General features: G+C 51.6%; 1 protein-coding gene across 6 annotated transcripts in view; it reads left to right on the top strand.

The window, feature by feature from the left end:
* Positions 1-15978, top strand: part of BICDL2 (BICD family like cargo adaptor 2) — a 40783-nt gene extending 24805 nt beyond the window's left edge. For 4 of the 6 annotated variants that reach the window (XM_073560517.1, XM_073560519.1, XM_073560518.1 and 1 more), the window contains exons 5-10: positions 565-711; positions 7114-7290; positions 11033-11170; positions 12912-13042; positions 13853-14006; positions 14370-15978. In XM_073560517.1, coding sequence (XP_073416618.1) covers positions 565-711; positions 7114-7290; positions 11033-11170; positions 12912-13042; positions 13853-14006; positions 14370-14525 — 903 coding nt within the window. In that variant the 3' untranslated portion in view covers positions 14526-15978. The remainder of the gene's footprint in view (positions 1-564; positions 712-7113; positions 7291-11032; positions 11171-12911; positions 13043-13852; positions 14007-14369) is intronic. The other 2 variants (XM_073560522.1, XM_073560523.1) reach the window with 1 other exon arrangement.
* The last annotated feature ends 540 nt before the right edge of the window (positions 15979-16518 follow it).

Genomic DNA, 16518 nt, shown 5'->3' with positions numbered 1-16518 from the left:
CGGGCAGCGAGGGGACCGAGGAGGGAGGCCGGGCAGCGAGGGGACCGAGGAGGGGGGCCGGGCAGCGAGGGGACCGAGGAGGGGGGCCGGGCAGCGAGGGGACCGAGGAGGGGAGACGGGCAGCGAGGGGACCGAGGAGGGGGGCCGGGCAGCGAGGGGACCGAGGAGGGGGGCCGGGCAGCGAGGGGACCGAGGAGGGGGGCCGGGCAGCGAGGGGACCGAGGAGGGGGGACGGGCAGCGAGGAGGCCGAGGAGGGGGGTCGGGCAGCGAGGGGACCGAGGAGGGGGGCCGGGCAGCGAGGGGACCGAGGAGGGGGGCCGGGCAGCGAGGAGGCCGAGGAGGGGGGCCGGGCAGCGAGGGGACCGAGGAGGGGGGCCGGGCAGCGAGGGGACCGAGGAGGGGGGCCGGGCAGCGAGGAGGCCGAGGAGGGGGGCCGGGCAGCGAGGGGACCGAGGAGGGGGGTCGGGCAATGCAGGGACTGAGGAAGTGGGACTGGCAGGTCGGATGCAGTGGGCAGTATGTGGTGTTTTGCACCATCTTGATCTCTCCTATTTGCTTGGTAGAACACTCTTTTGCTGGAGAAGAAGAGGGACATGGAGTCACAAATTAATATTCTGCGGGGGGACAATGAGAGTGCTCAGAACATGATGCTCCACCTGAAAGAGACAGCCCAGCAGCTGGAGAGACAGAAGAATGAGACAGATGTAAAGGTAACAGTGAGGACAGAGGGCACAGAAACTGTAGACCTGTCCCTTCGGGCCCTGTCACGGGACAAGTGCACAATGATGGGAGTTATTGCCGCCTCTGTCGATGATTGGAGACTAGGCGGTGCAGCTGCCGGACACAGCGATCTGACCCACGGGCAGCCCGGAATTTTCTATACTAGAATAGTAAGGCTGCGGAGAGCCGTGTGTTACAGTGCCTTCCCCCCTCCCACCAGTCCCGTAATGACGACACAGCCAGGCCTAGATGGGTGAACAGGTCGGTCACAGTTTATTCATTACATAAGCAGAGAAGGGCACTTACATGTCATAACGGGCTCATCACCGAAGGCCGTGTCTGCAACCGACAGGCGAGCCGGCCAGTGAGCGGTCACGAGCCTTTGCCCTCCACATCTTCCGCCACGGAGGATCATGTGTGTGACTGACACAGGACTCCGACCCCCACCCATCAACATTACGGCCTGTTCCACTCCGTCCTGCAAGCCAGACAGGAATATGTCAAGACCAATGTCCGTGAGGTGAACTCCATCCACTCTTAATAGCGCCAAGTTATCGCCTTCGAGCTGGTGGTGACGAACCACAATACCACATCTACACCTCAAAAATTTCGCCATTCACGTGTTGATCTCCCTCCTTGCCCGCTCTATGGCTTTTGCATCCCTTGCTCCGAGCCAGATGGCTCGTGGTGCTATCTCTGACCACACCAGTATCATATCCGGGAAGAAACAGGTAAAACGTCCAATGTCTGTTGTCATCACTGTATAGAGTTTGTCGATTTTGCGTTTGCCCAAATCATTGCCCCCAGCGTGTAACACTAATATCTCCGGCCCTTTGGCCCTCCTGCAGACGTCAACTATCTCCGGGAACACCTGTTGCCACTGGAGCTGTCTAATACCTCTCCAGTTGACCTCTAGTCTCGGAAAGCCTAAATTGTTTCCTCCAGGCCGGAGCTCGCCTCCGAGTAGACATATGAATGTCCTAATACCCAAACTGCGGGCTTACAGCCGCCTGTAAGAGACAAAATGTGTTACTTCAGCAAATCCGGTCTTACATATCTGGCGAAGCATGCGGATTCCCAACCACCCATTCTCTGCACTTCGGCCTCCGATACTCCGGCCCAAGCTGCTTCTGTGGCTGCCCCGATTCGGAAGGAATGCCTCCCGTATTCCTTCGGATTAGCGCCGTTGTTTTCTAAGCATAGCTTGAAAGTCGCCTGAAATTGATACTTTGTAAGCGGGGACCCGTCTGTATGTGAGAGGATAAATCTGCTTTCATGTCTTACTACCGCAGAGCGTTTGCCTATTTTTAGTGGGCGTAGTGGACCATCTAATGAGTTCACCAGGACCCACGTGCCCCTACCGGCAGGACCGCGCTTGGATTTTTGCACACGAATGCATATGATTGTGTCCTCATTGATTATACCGCCTTCCGTCGCTATTTGTGCAGCAAAAATTCGCAGCGCACCGAAAAAGCGATAGCGAAGGTTGCCAATATGAGGACCGCCTCGTATTCCGACTTGCAAACTGATGTGGGTTGACCATCGATTTCTCATTTTTACACCATTTTATTTTTAGGGACCACCTCACATTTGAAGTCACTTTGAGGGGTCTATAGGATAGAAAATACCCAAACATGACACCATTCTAAAAACTGCACCCCTCAAGGTGCTCAAAACCACATTCAAGAAGTTTATTAACCCTTCAGGTGCTTCACAGGAATTTTTTGGAATGCTGGAAAAAAAATGAACATTTAACTTTTTTTCACAAAAAATTTAATTCAGGTCCAATTTTTTTTTATTTCCGCAAAAGTAACAGGAGAAATTGGACCCCAAAAGTTGTTGTGCAATTTGTCCTGAGTGCGCTGATACCCCACATGTGGGGGTAAACCACTGTTTGGGCGCATGGCAGAGCTCAGAAGGGAATGAGCGCCGTTTGACTTTTCAGTGCAAAATTGGCTGGAATTGAGATCGGATGCTATGTAGCGTTTGCAGAGCCCCTGATGTGCCCAAACAGTGGAAACCCCCCACAAGTGACCCCGTTTTGGAAAGAGCTGGCAGAGCAGGGGAGAATGATGAGAGTTGTGTTCAGCACCCGGCGCCGGGGAACAGCACTTACTGTAATGCTTTTTCCCTGGCACCCGTCCTTGTGGTACACACACGGACACTGACATCTCAGGACGTGTGAAAGAGGCGTTATAGCAGGTTTTTATAGCGGGTTTTTATGTTTGGCAGCTGTCACACCCTAAAAGACGCTTTTTATTGTAAAAATAGTTTTTGCATCACCACTTAGAGAACTATAATTTTTCCGTATTTTGACCCACCGAGTCATGTGAGGTCTTAATTTTTGCGGGACGAGTTGACGCTTTTATTGGTACCATTTTTGGGCACGTGACTTTTTTTTATTGCTTTTTATTCCTATTTTTGGGACGCAGAATGAGCAAAAACCAGCGTTTCAAGAATTTCTTTTGGGAAGTGCATTTACACCGTTCCGCCTACGGTAAAATTGATAAAGCCCTTTTATTCTTCGGGTCAGTACGGTTACAGTGATACCTCATTTATGTCTTTTTTTCTGTTTTGGCACTTTTATGCAATGAAAACAATTTTATATAAAAAATAATTATTTTTGCATCGCTTTATTCTGCGAGCTATAACTTTTTTATTTTTTCGCTGATGACGCTGTGTGGGGATTTGCGGGACAAGATGACGTTTTCAGCGGTACCATGGTTATTTATATCCGTCTTTTTGTTCGCGTGTTATTCAACTTTTTGTTCGGCGGTATGATGATAAAGCATTGTTTTTTGCCTTTTTTATGGTGCTCACTAAAGGGGTTAACTAATGGGACAGTTTTATAGGTCGGGTAGTTGCAGACGGGCGATACCAAATATGTGTACTTTTATTGTTTCGATTTTTTTTTTATTCAAATAAATATTGATTTTTTTATTATTATTTTCATTTTTTACTATGTTTAGAATTATTTACTTTATTATGACTTTTACACTTTGTCCCACTATTTTTTTTGCAGGCTGATCGCTTCTATAGCATGCAGATGAAGCAGCGTCCCCATGTCTTAGAAGCTGTCAGCAATGCACTTTCTACACACTGACCTGAGAGACTTCCCGACAGGCACTGCGCATGACCGGGAAGTTTCTTAGCTCTGGTAACCCGGATGTCGTCATGACGACATAAGGTCACCGTGGCAGCGATCGGGACCCGGCGTCACGCTGCAGGGTCTCCAAACCAAAGCTGTTCAATCGCAGCATTTCGGGGGTTAAAGTGGCGGGTGTCAGCTTTGTTTGCCGGACGAGTACACCTTGGTGCCTTGGGTTTCCCCCGCACGCCGAGCAGTCGTGCCTATATCTGCATGACGCGTGGAAACGGCACTTTCCTTCGTTAAACAGCCAGCAGTTTTCGTATGATCACCGAGTGTTGACCTGCGGCTGCGGAGTAGTTAGTGGTCGGAACTGAAAAGGGGAGAGCTGCTTCTGTGATGTGGAACGCTTTACGAATCTGCGTGTCATCCTTGCGCAGATAGCATCAGTCGTAATCCCACATCTGTCGCTTTTACTCCTATAAGCTGGATAGAAATATGTCAAGCCCATTAATAATCTCATTTTCCTGACCTCTGAGATGTTCCCCAGGGACCCGTATCCCACCATCCGCTGACTCCACTGCAGGGACCCGTATCCCACCGTCCACTGAGTCCACCACAGGGACCCGTATCACACCGTCCGCTGAGTCCACCTCAGAGATCCATATCCCACCGTACGCTGAGTCCACCACAGGGACCCATATCCCACCGTCCGCTGAGTCCACCTCAGAGACCCATATCCTACCGTCCGCTGAGTCCACCACAGGGACCCGTATCCCACCGTCCGCTGAGTCCACCTCAGAGACCCATATCCCACTGTCCGCTGAGTCCACCTCAGGGACCCGTATCCCACCGTCCGCTGAGTCCACCTCAGGGACCCGTTTTCCACCATCTGCTGAGTCCACCTCAGGGACCCGTATCACACTGTCCGCTGAGTCCACCTCAGAGACCCATATCCCACCGTCCGCTGAGTCCACCACAGGGACCCATATCCCACCGTCCGCTGAGTCCACCTCAGAGACCCGTATTCCACCATCTGCTGAGTCCACCTCAGGGACCCGTATCCCACCGTCCGCTGAGTCCACCTCAGAGACCCATATCCCACTGTCCACCTCAGGGACCCGTATCCCACCGTCCGCTGAGTCCACCTCAGGGACCCGTATTCCACCGTCCGCTGAGTCCACCTCAGGGACCCGTATTCCACCATCCGCTGAGTCCACCTCAGGGACCCGTATTCCACCATTCGCTGAGTCCACCTCAGGGACCCGTATTCCACCATCTGCTGAGTCCACCTCAGGGAACCGTATTCCACCGTCCGCTGAGTCCACCTCAGAGACCCATATCCCACCGTCCGCTGAGTCCACCTCAGGGACCCGTATCCCACCGTCCGCTGAGTCCACCTCAGGGACCCGTATTCCTCCGTCCACTGAGTTCACCTCATTGACCCATATTCCACCGTCCACTGAGTCCACTTCAGGGACCCATATTCCACCGTCCACTGAGTCCACCTTATTGACCCATATTCCACCGTCCGCTGAGTCCACCTCAATGACCCATATTCCACCGTCCACTGAGTCCACCTCAGGGACCCATATTCCACCGTCCACTGAGTCCACCTCAGGGACCCATATTCCACCGTCCGCTGAGTCCACCTCAGGGACCCGTATTCCACCGTCCGCTGAGTCCACCTCCGGGACCCGTATTCCACCGTCCGCTGAGTCCACCTCAATGACCCATATTCCACCGTCCGCTGAGTCCACCTCAGGGACCCATATTCCACCGTCCACTGAGTCCACCTCAGGGACCCATATTCCACTGTCCGCTGAGTCCACCTCAGGGACCCGTATTCCACCGTCCGCTGAGTCCACCTCCGGGACCCGTATTCCACCGTCTGCTGAGTCCACCTCCGGGACCCGTACTCCAGCGTCCGCTGAGTCCACCTCCGGGACCCGTATTCCTCCGTCCGCTGAGTCCACCTCCGGGACCCGTATTCCTCCGTCCGCTGAGTCCACCTCCGGGACCCGTATTCCTCCGTCCGCTGAGTCCACCTCCGGGACCCGTATTCCTCCGTCCGCTGAGTCCACCTCCGGGACCCGTATTCCTCCGTCCGCTGAGTCCACCTCCGGGACCCGTATTCCTCCGTCCGCTGAGTCCACCTCCGGGACCCGTATTCCTCCGTCCGCTGAGTCCACCTCCGGGACCCGTATTCCTCTGTCCGCTAAGTCCACCTCAGGGACCCGTATTCCACCGTCCGCTGAGTCCACCTCAGGGACCCGTATTCCACTGTACGCTGAGTCCACTTCAGGGATCTGTATTCCTCCGTCCACTGAGTCCTCCTCAGGGACCCGTGTTCCACCGTCCGCTGAGTCCACCTCAGGGACCCGTATTCCACCGTCCGCTGAGTCCACCTCAGGGACCCGTATTCCACCGTCCGCTGAGTCCACCTCCGCAACCCGTATTCCTCCGTCCGCTGATTCCACCTTCGGGACCCATATTCCTCCATCCGCTAAGTCCACCTCCGGGACCCGTATTCCACCGTCCCCTGAGTCCACCTCAGGGACCCATATTCCTCCGTCCGCTGAGTCCACCTCAGGGACCCGTATTCCTCCCTCCACTGAGTCCACCTCATTGACCCATATTCCACTATCCAGCGGGAATGATGGCGGGAATCGTCTGAGGAGGATGGGGGAGGACCTGCGGCGTCTATGCCTGTGTCCGCTGCGACTATGGGGTGGGATAAGGGGTTCATAGAGTGGGTTATGGGCCATAACACTGGTTGTTAATATTGTGCTGTTTAACATGGGAGGTGGATTACCTTTCCCATATAGGGCTGCAATAACATGGGTCATGTATGGGTGGGTGGTAGTAATTGTATATCTTTTATTAGCTCGTGACTGGGGGTGCTGTCAAAGGCATGTTCTTTATTCAGTACCGTGCCTGCCATTATTACAGCACCATTATGATGGCAGCATTGTATCAGCACCATCACGGCAGTATCCAAACACAAGACCCCACATTCCCAGCTCAGTCCCCAACATCCAAAATGGATTGGATGCAAAGGACCAAAACGAGAACATGAAGCACCACACACAAACACCGCCGTAGCACTAGCGCCAATACCAGCACCTCACTGCCACAGCGCCATAGATGGAGATGAGGACTGAGAAGCCCCCGGAGGTGGATGTGGGGGGCACATACTTTTTTGGTAGTTTCTGTATCATAAAACAAATGAGAAGTAAATAATCCTCTGATAATGGCATCGTTCCTTAGAATGTAACATCATGAAAATAAATGTTTCTTTCAGATGCTGGAAAAAGGTTTAGAAGTTGAGGTTCTAAGAGACAGTCAGCGATCTCTGCAGAAACAAGTGATAGAGCTACAGGACGAGCTGAAACTGAGAGACAGTCACTTTCCTCTGCAAGAAAACCGCTACTCCCTGCATTCTGAGATGCAAGAGACATCAGGAGGCCCAGAACATGAGGTAAGGAACCGCCACTGCCTGTGCAATGCTCTGCTGCCCCAACAACTGTAACCCATTACCTTATTAGTACTACCGCTTGGCCCTCACCATCAATCCTTCACATCGCCCCCGTCATCTGTCCTCCACATGGCCGCCGTCATCAGTTTTCCACTTGGCTCTCATCATCAGTCCTCCACTTGGCTCTCATCATCAGTCCTCCACTTGGCTCTCATCATCAGTCCTCCACTTGGCTCTCATCATCAGTCCTCCACTTGGCTCTCATCATCAGTCCTCCACTTGGCTCTCATCATCAGTCTTCCACATGGACCCGTCACCAGTCCTCCACTTGGCTCTCATTGTCAGTAAATTATGAATATGTTTACATTCTTTGTACACTTCCAGAGCTCGTGCTGCCCTTCCTCCATCACGTTTGTGCAGTGTCACACTGAGCTCTCATAGCTGAACTGTAGAACCCCCTCCCTCTCCAGTCCCCCAGCTTGTGTGTATTTCTATCCAACTCTTTCCCCCTCCCTCGGGAATGTGGTATATGACCAGCTAACGCAGGTTTTGTTTGAAGCACATGTCTCCTTTGTTCATTCAAACTCAAATATAATAACACAGAATAATCATAGAAGCAGGAAACTTATATTTTTGGAATCTGCATGATTAAAGCTATTCACAATGGCATTTTTGGGCTTCTATGCCCACCAGAAATCAAGTGAACAGTATATGCTTCCCAGTAACACATAGATACACAATGTTTGGTATCAAAAGAAAGGTAATGTCATAATAAGAAAAATGATACCCCTGTCGTGTCTTTCCAAGGTTTCCACACAGAGCTATGACAAATAGAAGTTTTTTAGTAACTTCCAAAAGGGTAGTACATTCCCTAGCTGAGCCCACCCTGTGAGGTCATCGAGGGGGGGGAGACCCTCGGTTTTGGGCAAAGGTATGAAGCTCAGAGGCCCAGACAAAGGGGGGTCTTTTGCCCGGGTAATCAGCTATGGAAAGCTGTGCATTGTGTCCGGTTGCTCTGGGAAGGTTCACCTCCCCCCTCCTCTACATGGTGTGCCAGTGACTGAGATGTGTAAGTTTCATATTTTAATCCATTTATTTTGCAACTATCTGTATATACTGTATCTTGTCTCATTTGTAACATCTTTTATATTTTTGTAAACACTGCCTATATTTTCTGGAGTAAATCTATAAAATTTACTAGTTTCATTTTTCCTTGCTCTATAAACGTAGCGCCACAACCTCTGCGCTAATTACGCTACCATGTGGGTTGGCTCCTGACCCGATATTGATTTAACCATCAAACGAGGAGCTGGTGGCAGCGAAGTGTTCTGGGGGATTGGGGTACTCTGACAGTGACGGATCGGAGGTTTTATGTGTGTATTACCCGCCCTGGGACTGGGGATATACTTACTGCCCTCACTGCAGAGTGCCCAATAGCCAGTAAACGCCAGGAAGCCAGTCTGGCGACTACTCTACTGGGTGTAGTTCTTTGATTGACCTGAAGTTAAGGGGGCGCCAGAGAGCTGCAAGTTCCGAACCAGAACAGGAAAGTGGGATGTAGTAAATCCCTGACAACTGGGGACAACCACACCCCCCCAGTTCCTGACACTCATCATCAGTCCTCCACATGGCCCCTGTCATCAGTCTTCCACATGGCCCCCGTCACCAGTACTCCATTTGTCTCTCATCATCAGTCCTCCACATGGCCCCCGTCACCAGTCCTCCACTTGGCTCTCATCATCAGTCCTCCACATGGCCCCCGTCACCAGTCCTCCACTTGGCTCTCATCATCATTCCTCCACATGGCCCCTGTCACCAGTCCTCCACTTGGCTCTCATCATCAGTCCTCCACATGGCCCCTGTCACTAGTCCTCCACTTGGCTCTCATCATCAGTCTTCAAAATGGCCTCTGTCACCAGTCCTCCACTTGGCTCTTATCAGTCCTCCACTTGGCCCCCTGTCACCAGTCCTCCAATTGGCTCTTATCAGTCCTCCACATGACCTCTGTCACCAGTCCTCCACATGACCCCCGTCACCAGTCCTCCACATGGCCCCCGTCACCAGTCCTCCACTTGGCTCTCATCATCAGTCCTCCACATAGCCCCCGTCACCAGTCCTCCACTTGGCTCTCATCATCAGTCCTCCACATAGCCCCCGTCACCAGTCCTCCACATGACCCCCGTCACCAGTCCTCCACATGACCCCCGTCACTAGTCCTCCACTTGGCTCTCATCATCAGTCCTCCACATAGCCCCCGTCACCAGTCCTCCACTTGGCTCTCATCATCAGTCCTCCACATGGCCCCCGTCACCAGTCCTCCACTTGGCTCTCATCATCAGTCCTCCACATAGCCCCCGTCACCAGTCCTCCACTTGGCTCTCATCATCAGTCCTCCACATGGCCGCTGTCACCAGTCCTCCACTTGGCCCCCTGTCACAAGTCCTCCAATTGGCTCTTATCATCAGTCCTCCACATGACCCCCGTCACCAGTCCTCCACATGACCCCCCGTCACCAGTCCTCCACATGGCCTCCGTCACCAGTCCTCCACATGGCCCCCGTCACCAGTCCTCCACTTGGCTCTCATCATCAGTCCTCCACATGGCCCCTGTCACCAGTCCTCCACTTGGCTCTCATCATCAGTCCTCCACATGGCCCCCGTCACCAGTCCTCCACTTGGCTCTCATCATCAGTCCTCCACATGGCCCCTGTCACCAGTCCTCCACTTGGCCCTCATCATGAAAAATGAAGATCTCTTGTTCAATTGTTTGGTCAGTTGTCGTCTTGTCAGATGGTGGTTCTTTTAGTGTAGGCTTATTTGGTGAGCTGTTGGTTGCAGGTTAGTTTTTGGTTAGTGGGTCATTTAGTTTGTGGATTGTTGGCCAAGTCAGCACAAGTCTTTTTCTTGATTGGTGGGTTGCTTGAGGAAACAGTAGCCATGTGAGCAACAGGCTCTCTTTCTTGATTGGTGGCCATGTCACCTATGGGGCTTCTTCTCAATATAAGGGTTTGTGGCCAGTTCAGAAGGTGGGTCTTTTTCTTGACTGGTGGGTCCCATGGTTGGTGGGTCAATAGACAGATCAACAGATGGGTCTTTTTGGAAGGTTGGTTGTCTACTTGAAAGTTCACTTGGTTGGTGTTTTTTTTTGTTTGTAGGTTGGTTGCCAGGATAGCAAGAGAATCAGTTCTGTGAATAATGACGTGCACATTTGGTGGTCAGGTTAGCAGGTGGGTTCTCTATGTGAAGGTTCGCTTGGTTAATGGTTTCCTTGGTTAGTAGACAGGTAAGGAGTGGGGTCACTTGGTTGGTGGTTCGGTGGCAAGATAATCAGATATGACTTTTCTCAGGTTAGTCATTGGGTAACTAGGTGGGCAATATTTATGGCTTGTGGCTGAGAAACTTGGTCCGGTGAGCAGGTGGGTCTTTTGGTGGCATGGTCCGATAGTTACTTAACATTATGAGTATGCAGCATCATCTTTTTATTTACTTCTTTAACCATTTCAAGAAACCAGACAGATCTGCGGTTCTGTCCCATAGAAAGATTCCCCAAAGTGAAGCCCCTCCATAGATGTCTGCGAGTTCTTTATAAAGTGTATCTGATTAAACGTACCCGCAAACTGTGTAGTAATTGTTCAGAAGTATCTTTGACCCTCTTAATAGCATGAAATCCAGTGTGTGCCCACTAGTGGAACACTGTGCTCCCTCTCGAGTGCTGAAAATAAAATTGCTTTGCATTCTCATCCCAGAGCACTTTGCTGAACCCCTCGCTTCAGTTTGGAGGACAAGGAACAGAAACCACTGGTCACATGACCTCATACAAAATACAAAGAGAGCAAGAACTGATCAAGGAAAAAGAAGTAGAGATTGTGAGGTTACAAGATCTGGTGAGTGCGGTTATCAGACCGTAATATGGCATAGACGTGAGTATACATACAGTTAGGTCCATATATATATTTGGACAGAGACAACTTTTTTCTAATTTTGGTTCTAGACTTTACCACAATGAATTTTAAACAAAACACTTCAGATGCAGTTGAAGTTCAGACTTTCACTTTCATTTGAGGGTCTCCACATTAACATTGGATGAAGGGTTTAGGAGTTTCAGCTCCTTAACATGGGCCACCCTGTTTTTAAAGTGACCAAAAGTAATTGGACAGATTAAATAATTGTAAATAAAATGTTCATTTCTAGTACTTGGCTGAAAACCCTTTGTTGGTAATGACTGCCTGAAGTCTTGAACTCATGGACATCACCAGACGCTGTGTTTCCTCCTTTTTGATGCTCTGCCAGGCCTTCACTGCGGTGGTTTTCAGTTGCTGTTGGTTTGTGGGCCTTTCTGTCTGAAGTTTAGTCTTTAACATGTGAAATGCATGCTCAATTGGGTTGAGATCCGGTGACTGACTTGGCCATTCCAGAATATTCCACTTCTTTGCTTTAATAAACTCCTGGGCTGCTTTGGCTTTATGTTTTGGGTCATTGTCCATCTGTAGTATGAAACGAGGACCAATCAGTTTGGCTGCATTTGGCTGGATCTGAGCACACAGTATGGCTCTGAATACCTCAGAATTCATTCGGCTGCTTCTGTCCTGTGTCCCATCATCAATAAACACTAGTGACCCAGTGCCACTGGCAGCCATGCATGCCCAAGCCATCACACTGCCTCCGCCGTGTCTTACAGATGATGTGGTATGCTTTGGATCATGAGCTGTACCACGCCTTCGCCATACTTTTCTCTTTCCATCATTCTGGTAGAGGTTGATCTTGGTTTCATCTGTCCAAAGAATGTTCTTCCAGAACTGTGCTGGCTTTTTTAGATGTTTTTTTAGCAAAGTCCAGTCTAGCCTTGTGATTCTTGATGCTTATGAGTGGCTTGCACCGTGCAGTGAACCCTCTGTATTTACTTTCATGCAGTCTTCTCTTTATGGTAGATTTGGATATTGATACGCCGACCTCCTGGAGAGTGTTGGTCACTTGGTTGGCTGTTGTGAAGGGTTTCTCTTCACCATGGAGATTATTCTGCGATCATCCACCACTGTTGTCTTCCGTGGGCGCCCAGGTCTTTTTGCATTGATGAGTTCACCAGTGCTTTCCTTCTTTCTCAGGATGTACCAAACTGTAGATTCTGCCGCTCCTAATGTTGTAGCAATTTCTCGGATGGGTTTTTTCTGTTTTTGCAGCTAAAGGATGGCTTGTTTCACCTGCATGGAGAGCTCCTTTGACCGCATGTTTCCTTCACAGCAAAACCTTCCAAATGCAAGCACCACACCTCAAATCAACTCCAGGCCTTTTATCTGCTTAATTGAGAATGACATAACGAAGGGATTGCCCACACCTGTCCATGAAATAGCCTTGGAGTCAATTGTCCAATTACTTTTGGTCCCTTTAAAAACAGGGTTGCACATGTTAAGGAGCTGAAACTCCTAAACCCTTCATCCAATGTTAATGTGGAGACCCTCAAATGAAAGCTGAAAGTCTGAACTTCAACTGCATCTGAATTGTTTGGTTTAAAATTCATTGTGGTAATGTCTAGAACCAAAATGAGAAAAATGTTGTCTCTGTCCAAATATATATGGACCTAACTGTACGTGGTGTCCACACCTCACCTCACTTTCTCTGTCTTCACAGCACAACCTTCAATATATAGAAATCAAATCTTTGCAGGAAGAACTTCAAAACCTTCGTGAAATGTTACAGCAGAATGACCGCGACAGCGTCCTGAGACAAGCGGTGTCCGACCGTGATGAAGCCATTATGAAGTGAGTCAATACAACGAGCTATGAAGAATAAAATCATGTTGATGTCATGGCGGGTGTATGGGATGAGGTACGACTGGATGGCGGGTGCTCGGGACATGTAGGAGCGGATGGCCGGTGCCCGAGACAGCATACGATTGGATGGTGGGTGCCCGAGATGACATATGAGTGTCTTCCCAAGATGACGTATGAGCAGCTGGCGGGTGCCCAAGACGACATATGAGTGCAGGGCAGGTGCCTGAGACGATGTACGAGTGGGTGCCAGGGTTGATTGCTGGTGCCCAGGACAATGTACAAGCAGATGGTAGGTGACTGGGACAAAATTTGAGCGGCTAGTGGGTGCCCAAGATGACAGACAGGTGGGTGCCCAAGGCTCCATACGAGCAGCTGGTGGGTGCCCAAGAGTGCCAGTGGCTGTCGGGTGACCGGGACGACGTACGAGTTGATGCCGGGGCCGATGTGTGAGCTGATGGTGTGTGCCCGGGACAATGTATGAGCAGATGGCATTTGGCCGGGATGTTTCAGCGGCTAGTGGGTACCAGTGCTGCCGTATGAGTGGCTGGCAGATGCTGATGTACGAGCGGATGCTGGGTGCACGAGACAACTGACGAGCTAATGGTGGGTGACAGGGCTGACGTACGAGCGGATGGCGGGTGCCTGGGACAACAAACGAGCGGATGGCGGGTACTTGGGGAAGTCGTACGAGCGGATGGCGGGGGCCTGGATAACTGGTGAAGGGGCAGGGAATGAATAAGGCCACAATACACTTGTATAACTTCTTGCTCTGTAACTTGTCTACTACTGGTGGTGCAGACTGATCAGTTCAATGCCATCTATACTCAGCAGAAAAGGAGAATTGGAATTGGAGTTGGCAAAATGTCGTCTGGAGAAGGAGTCAATGAGCCGTCAGCTCCTCAGCGCAGTGGAACAGAAGGTGATACTGAGTCAGGAGCTGGAGGCTTGGCAGGTGAGACCCGGACATGGTGCATTTCTGGGCAGTGTCTAAAGCTCTGGCATTTGAGGGTCAGTCCATTGTCTGGTGTCCATTGACTGTAAATGTTCAGTTGAACTTTGGAGCTGGAGCAGTTGATTCTCTGCAAACCAACTGGGCGTAGTGAGTGGTGGGGTGGTACACAGTATGTAGGATGCCACCTCTGTCCTTAGTACAATCCCATAATCGCCATCTAAGTGGTCTCCTCGTATGACTGGCAGATACCATGTGGGCGACAGATTGGAAGGCAATGCGCCCACGTACCTGCGCCCAGTGTAGAGGCCCAAGAGGGTCTCGGTTCTTTTGACCCAGCTGATCTTTTCTCTGTTCTACCCACAGGACGATATGCAGATTGTTATCAATCAGCAGCTAAAGTCCCAGAGAGAGCAGGAAAGGACGACCGAGACTGCACCATCCACCCCCACCAGAAGAGACAGCCGCCGAAGACAAAGAGATGGCGGCAACAGCATCTTTTCAATCTTCAAGAGGAATTAAGATGAGAGACGATCTGAACCTTCAGCGTACTCTGGAGATAAGGCCAGGAGCAAGGCCACCCTCCCACCATATCAACGGGCATGACTCGGAGAGCCAATGCCCCTGACGAGTGACTGCACAGAGCTATATAGGCCCTCATGACCATCCGACCACCATATCAACGGGCATGACTCGGAGAGCCAATCCCCCCGATGAGTGACTGCACAGAGCTATGTAGGCCCTCGTGACCATCCGACCACCATATCAATGAGCATGACTCGGAGAGCCATTCCCCCGATGAGTGACTGCACAGAGCTATATAGGCCCTCGTGACCCCCCGACTACCATATGAACGAGCATGACTCGGAGAGCCAATCCCCCCGATGAGTGACTGCACAGAGCTATATAGGCCCTCATGACCACCCTCCACCATATCAACGAGCATGACTCGGAGAGCCAATCCCCCCGACAAGTGACTGCACAGAGCTATGTAGGCCCTCATGACCATCCGACCACCATATCAACGGGCATGACTCGGAGAGAGAATCCCCCCGATGAGTGACTGCACAGAGCTATATAGGCCCTCATGACCACCCTCCACCATATCAACGAGCATGACTCGGAGAGCCAATCCCCCCGATGAGTGACTGCACAGAGCTATATAGGCCCTCATGACCACCCTCCACCATATCAACGAGCATGACTCGGAGAGCCAATCCCCCCGACGAGTGACTGCACAGAGCTATGTAGGCCCTCATGACCATCCGGCCACCATATCAACGGGCATGACTCGGAGAGCCAATCCCCCTGATGAATGACTGCACAGAGCTATGTAGGCCCTCATGGCCATCCGACCACCATATCAACGGGCATGACTCGGAGAGCCAATCCCCCCGATGAATGACTGCACAGAGCTATGTAGGCCCTCATGACCATCCGACCACCATATCAACGGGCATGACTCGGAGAGCCAATCCCCCCGACGAGTGACTGCACAGAGCTATATAGGCCCTCATGACCACCCTCCACCATATCAACGGGCATGACTCGGAGAGCCAATCCCCCCGACGAGTGACTGCACAGAGCTATATAGGCCCTCATGACCATCCGACCACCATATCAATGGGCATGACTCGGAGAGCCAATCCCCCCGACGAGTGACTGCACAGAGCTATATAGGCCCTCGTGACCATTCGACCACCGGCGAGAGGACAACAAATCCCACCTGACTGCTACACCCAGCAGAACGGAAGGCCAGTACATCTGACATCGGTGCTCCCTTTTATACTAGAGGGTTGTATCAGCTGCCTCTTCTGCAGAGGCCAAGTCCAGATCTTATACACCCCTCCACATCTCACCTTGTTGTGGGTGGAGCTAGCTCGTGTCCACATGCTGCTGTTGGCCAGGCTGTCCAGTCACCTCTGTATATACTGTTCATTATGTATATAAATATATACGGATATTTTATAATGTCTCCATGCCTGTAATAAATGGGGAGGGAGGGAGCCAGCGCCACATGCGCGAAGAGCAAAGAGAGGCGGAGCAGTGAGCGAGTGCACGTCATGTGCGGAGAGCAGGGGAAGGGGGCAAGTGCTATACATGTGGAGGGGAGAGGGAGCGAGCATGCATAGAGGGCAGGGGAGGGAGTGTCATGTGAGAACAGCAGGGGAGAGGGAGGGAGCGAGCGCTACACATGAGGAGGGGAGAGGAAGAGAGCATGCATGGAGGGCAGGGGGAAAGGGAAGGAGTGAGAGCTACACCTGTAGAGGGGAGAGGGAGCGAGCATGCATAGAGGGCAGGGGAGGGAGCAAGTGCTACACATGTGGAGGGGAGAGGAAGCGAGCATGCATAGAGGGCAGGGGGAGGGAGCAAGTGCTACACATGTGGAGGGGAGAGGGAGCGAGCATGCATGGAGGGCAGGGGAGGGAGTGTCATGTGAGGAGTGTAGGGGGGAGAGGGAGGGAGCGAGCGCTACACATGAGGGGAGAGGAAGCGAGCATGCATAGAGGGCAGG

The sequence above is a fragment of the Dendrobates tinctorius genome, unplaced genomic scaffold (genome assembly GCF_039654945.1).
Source record: "Dendrobates tinctorius isolate UK_male_01 unplaced genomic scaffold, ASM3965494v1 ptg000297l, whole genome shotgun sequence".
NCBI lineage: Eukaryota > Metazoa > Chordata > Amphibia > Anura > Dendrobatidae > Dendrobates > Dendrobates tinctorius.
The sequence above is the reverse complement of the archived record's forward strand: the minus strand, read 5'-3'. Positions and strand labels throughout refer to the sequence as shown.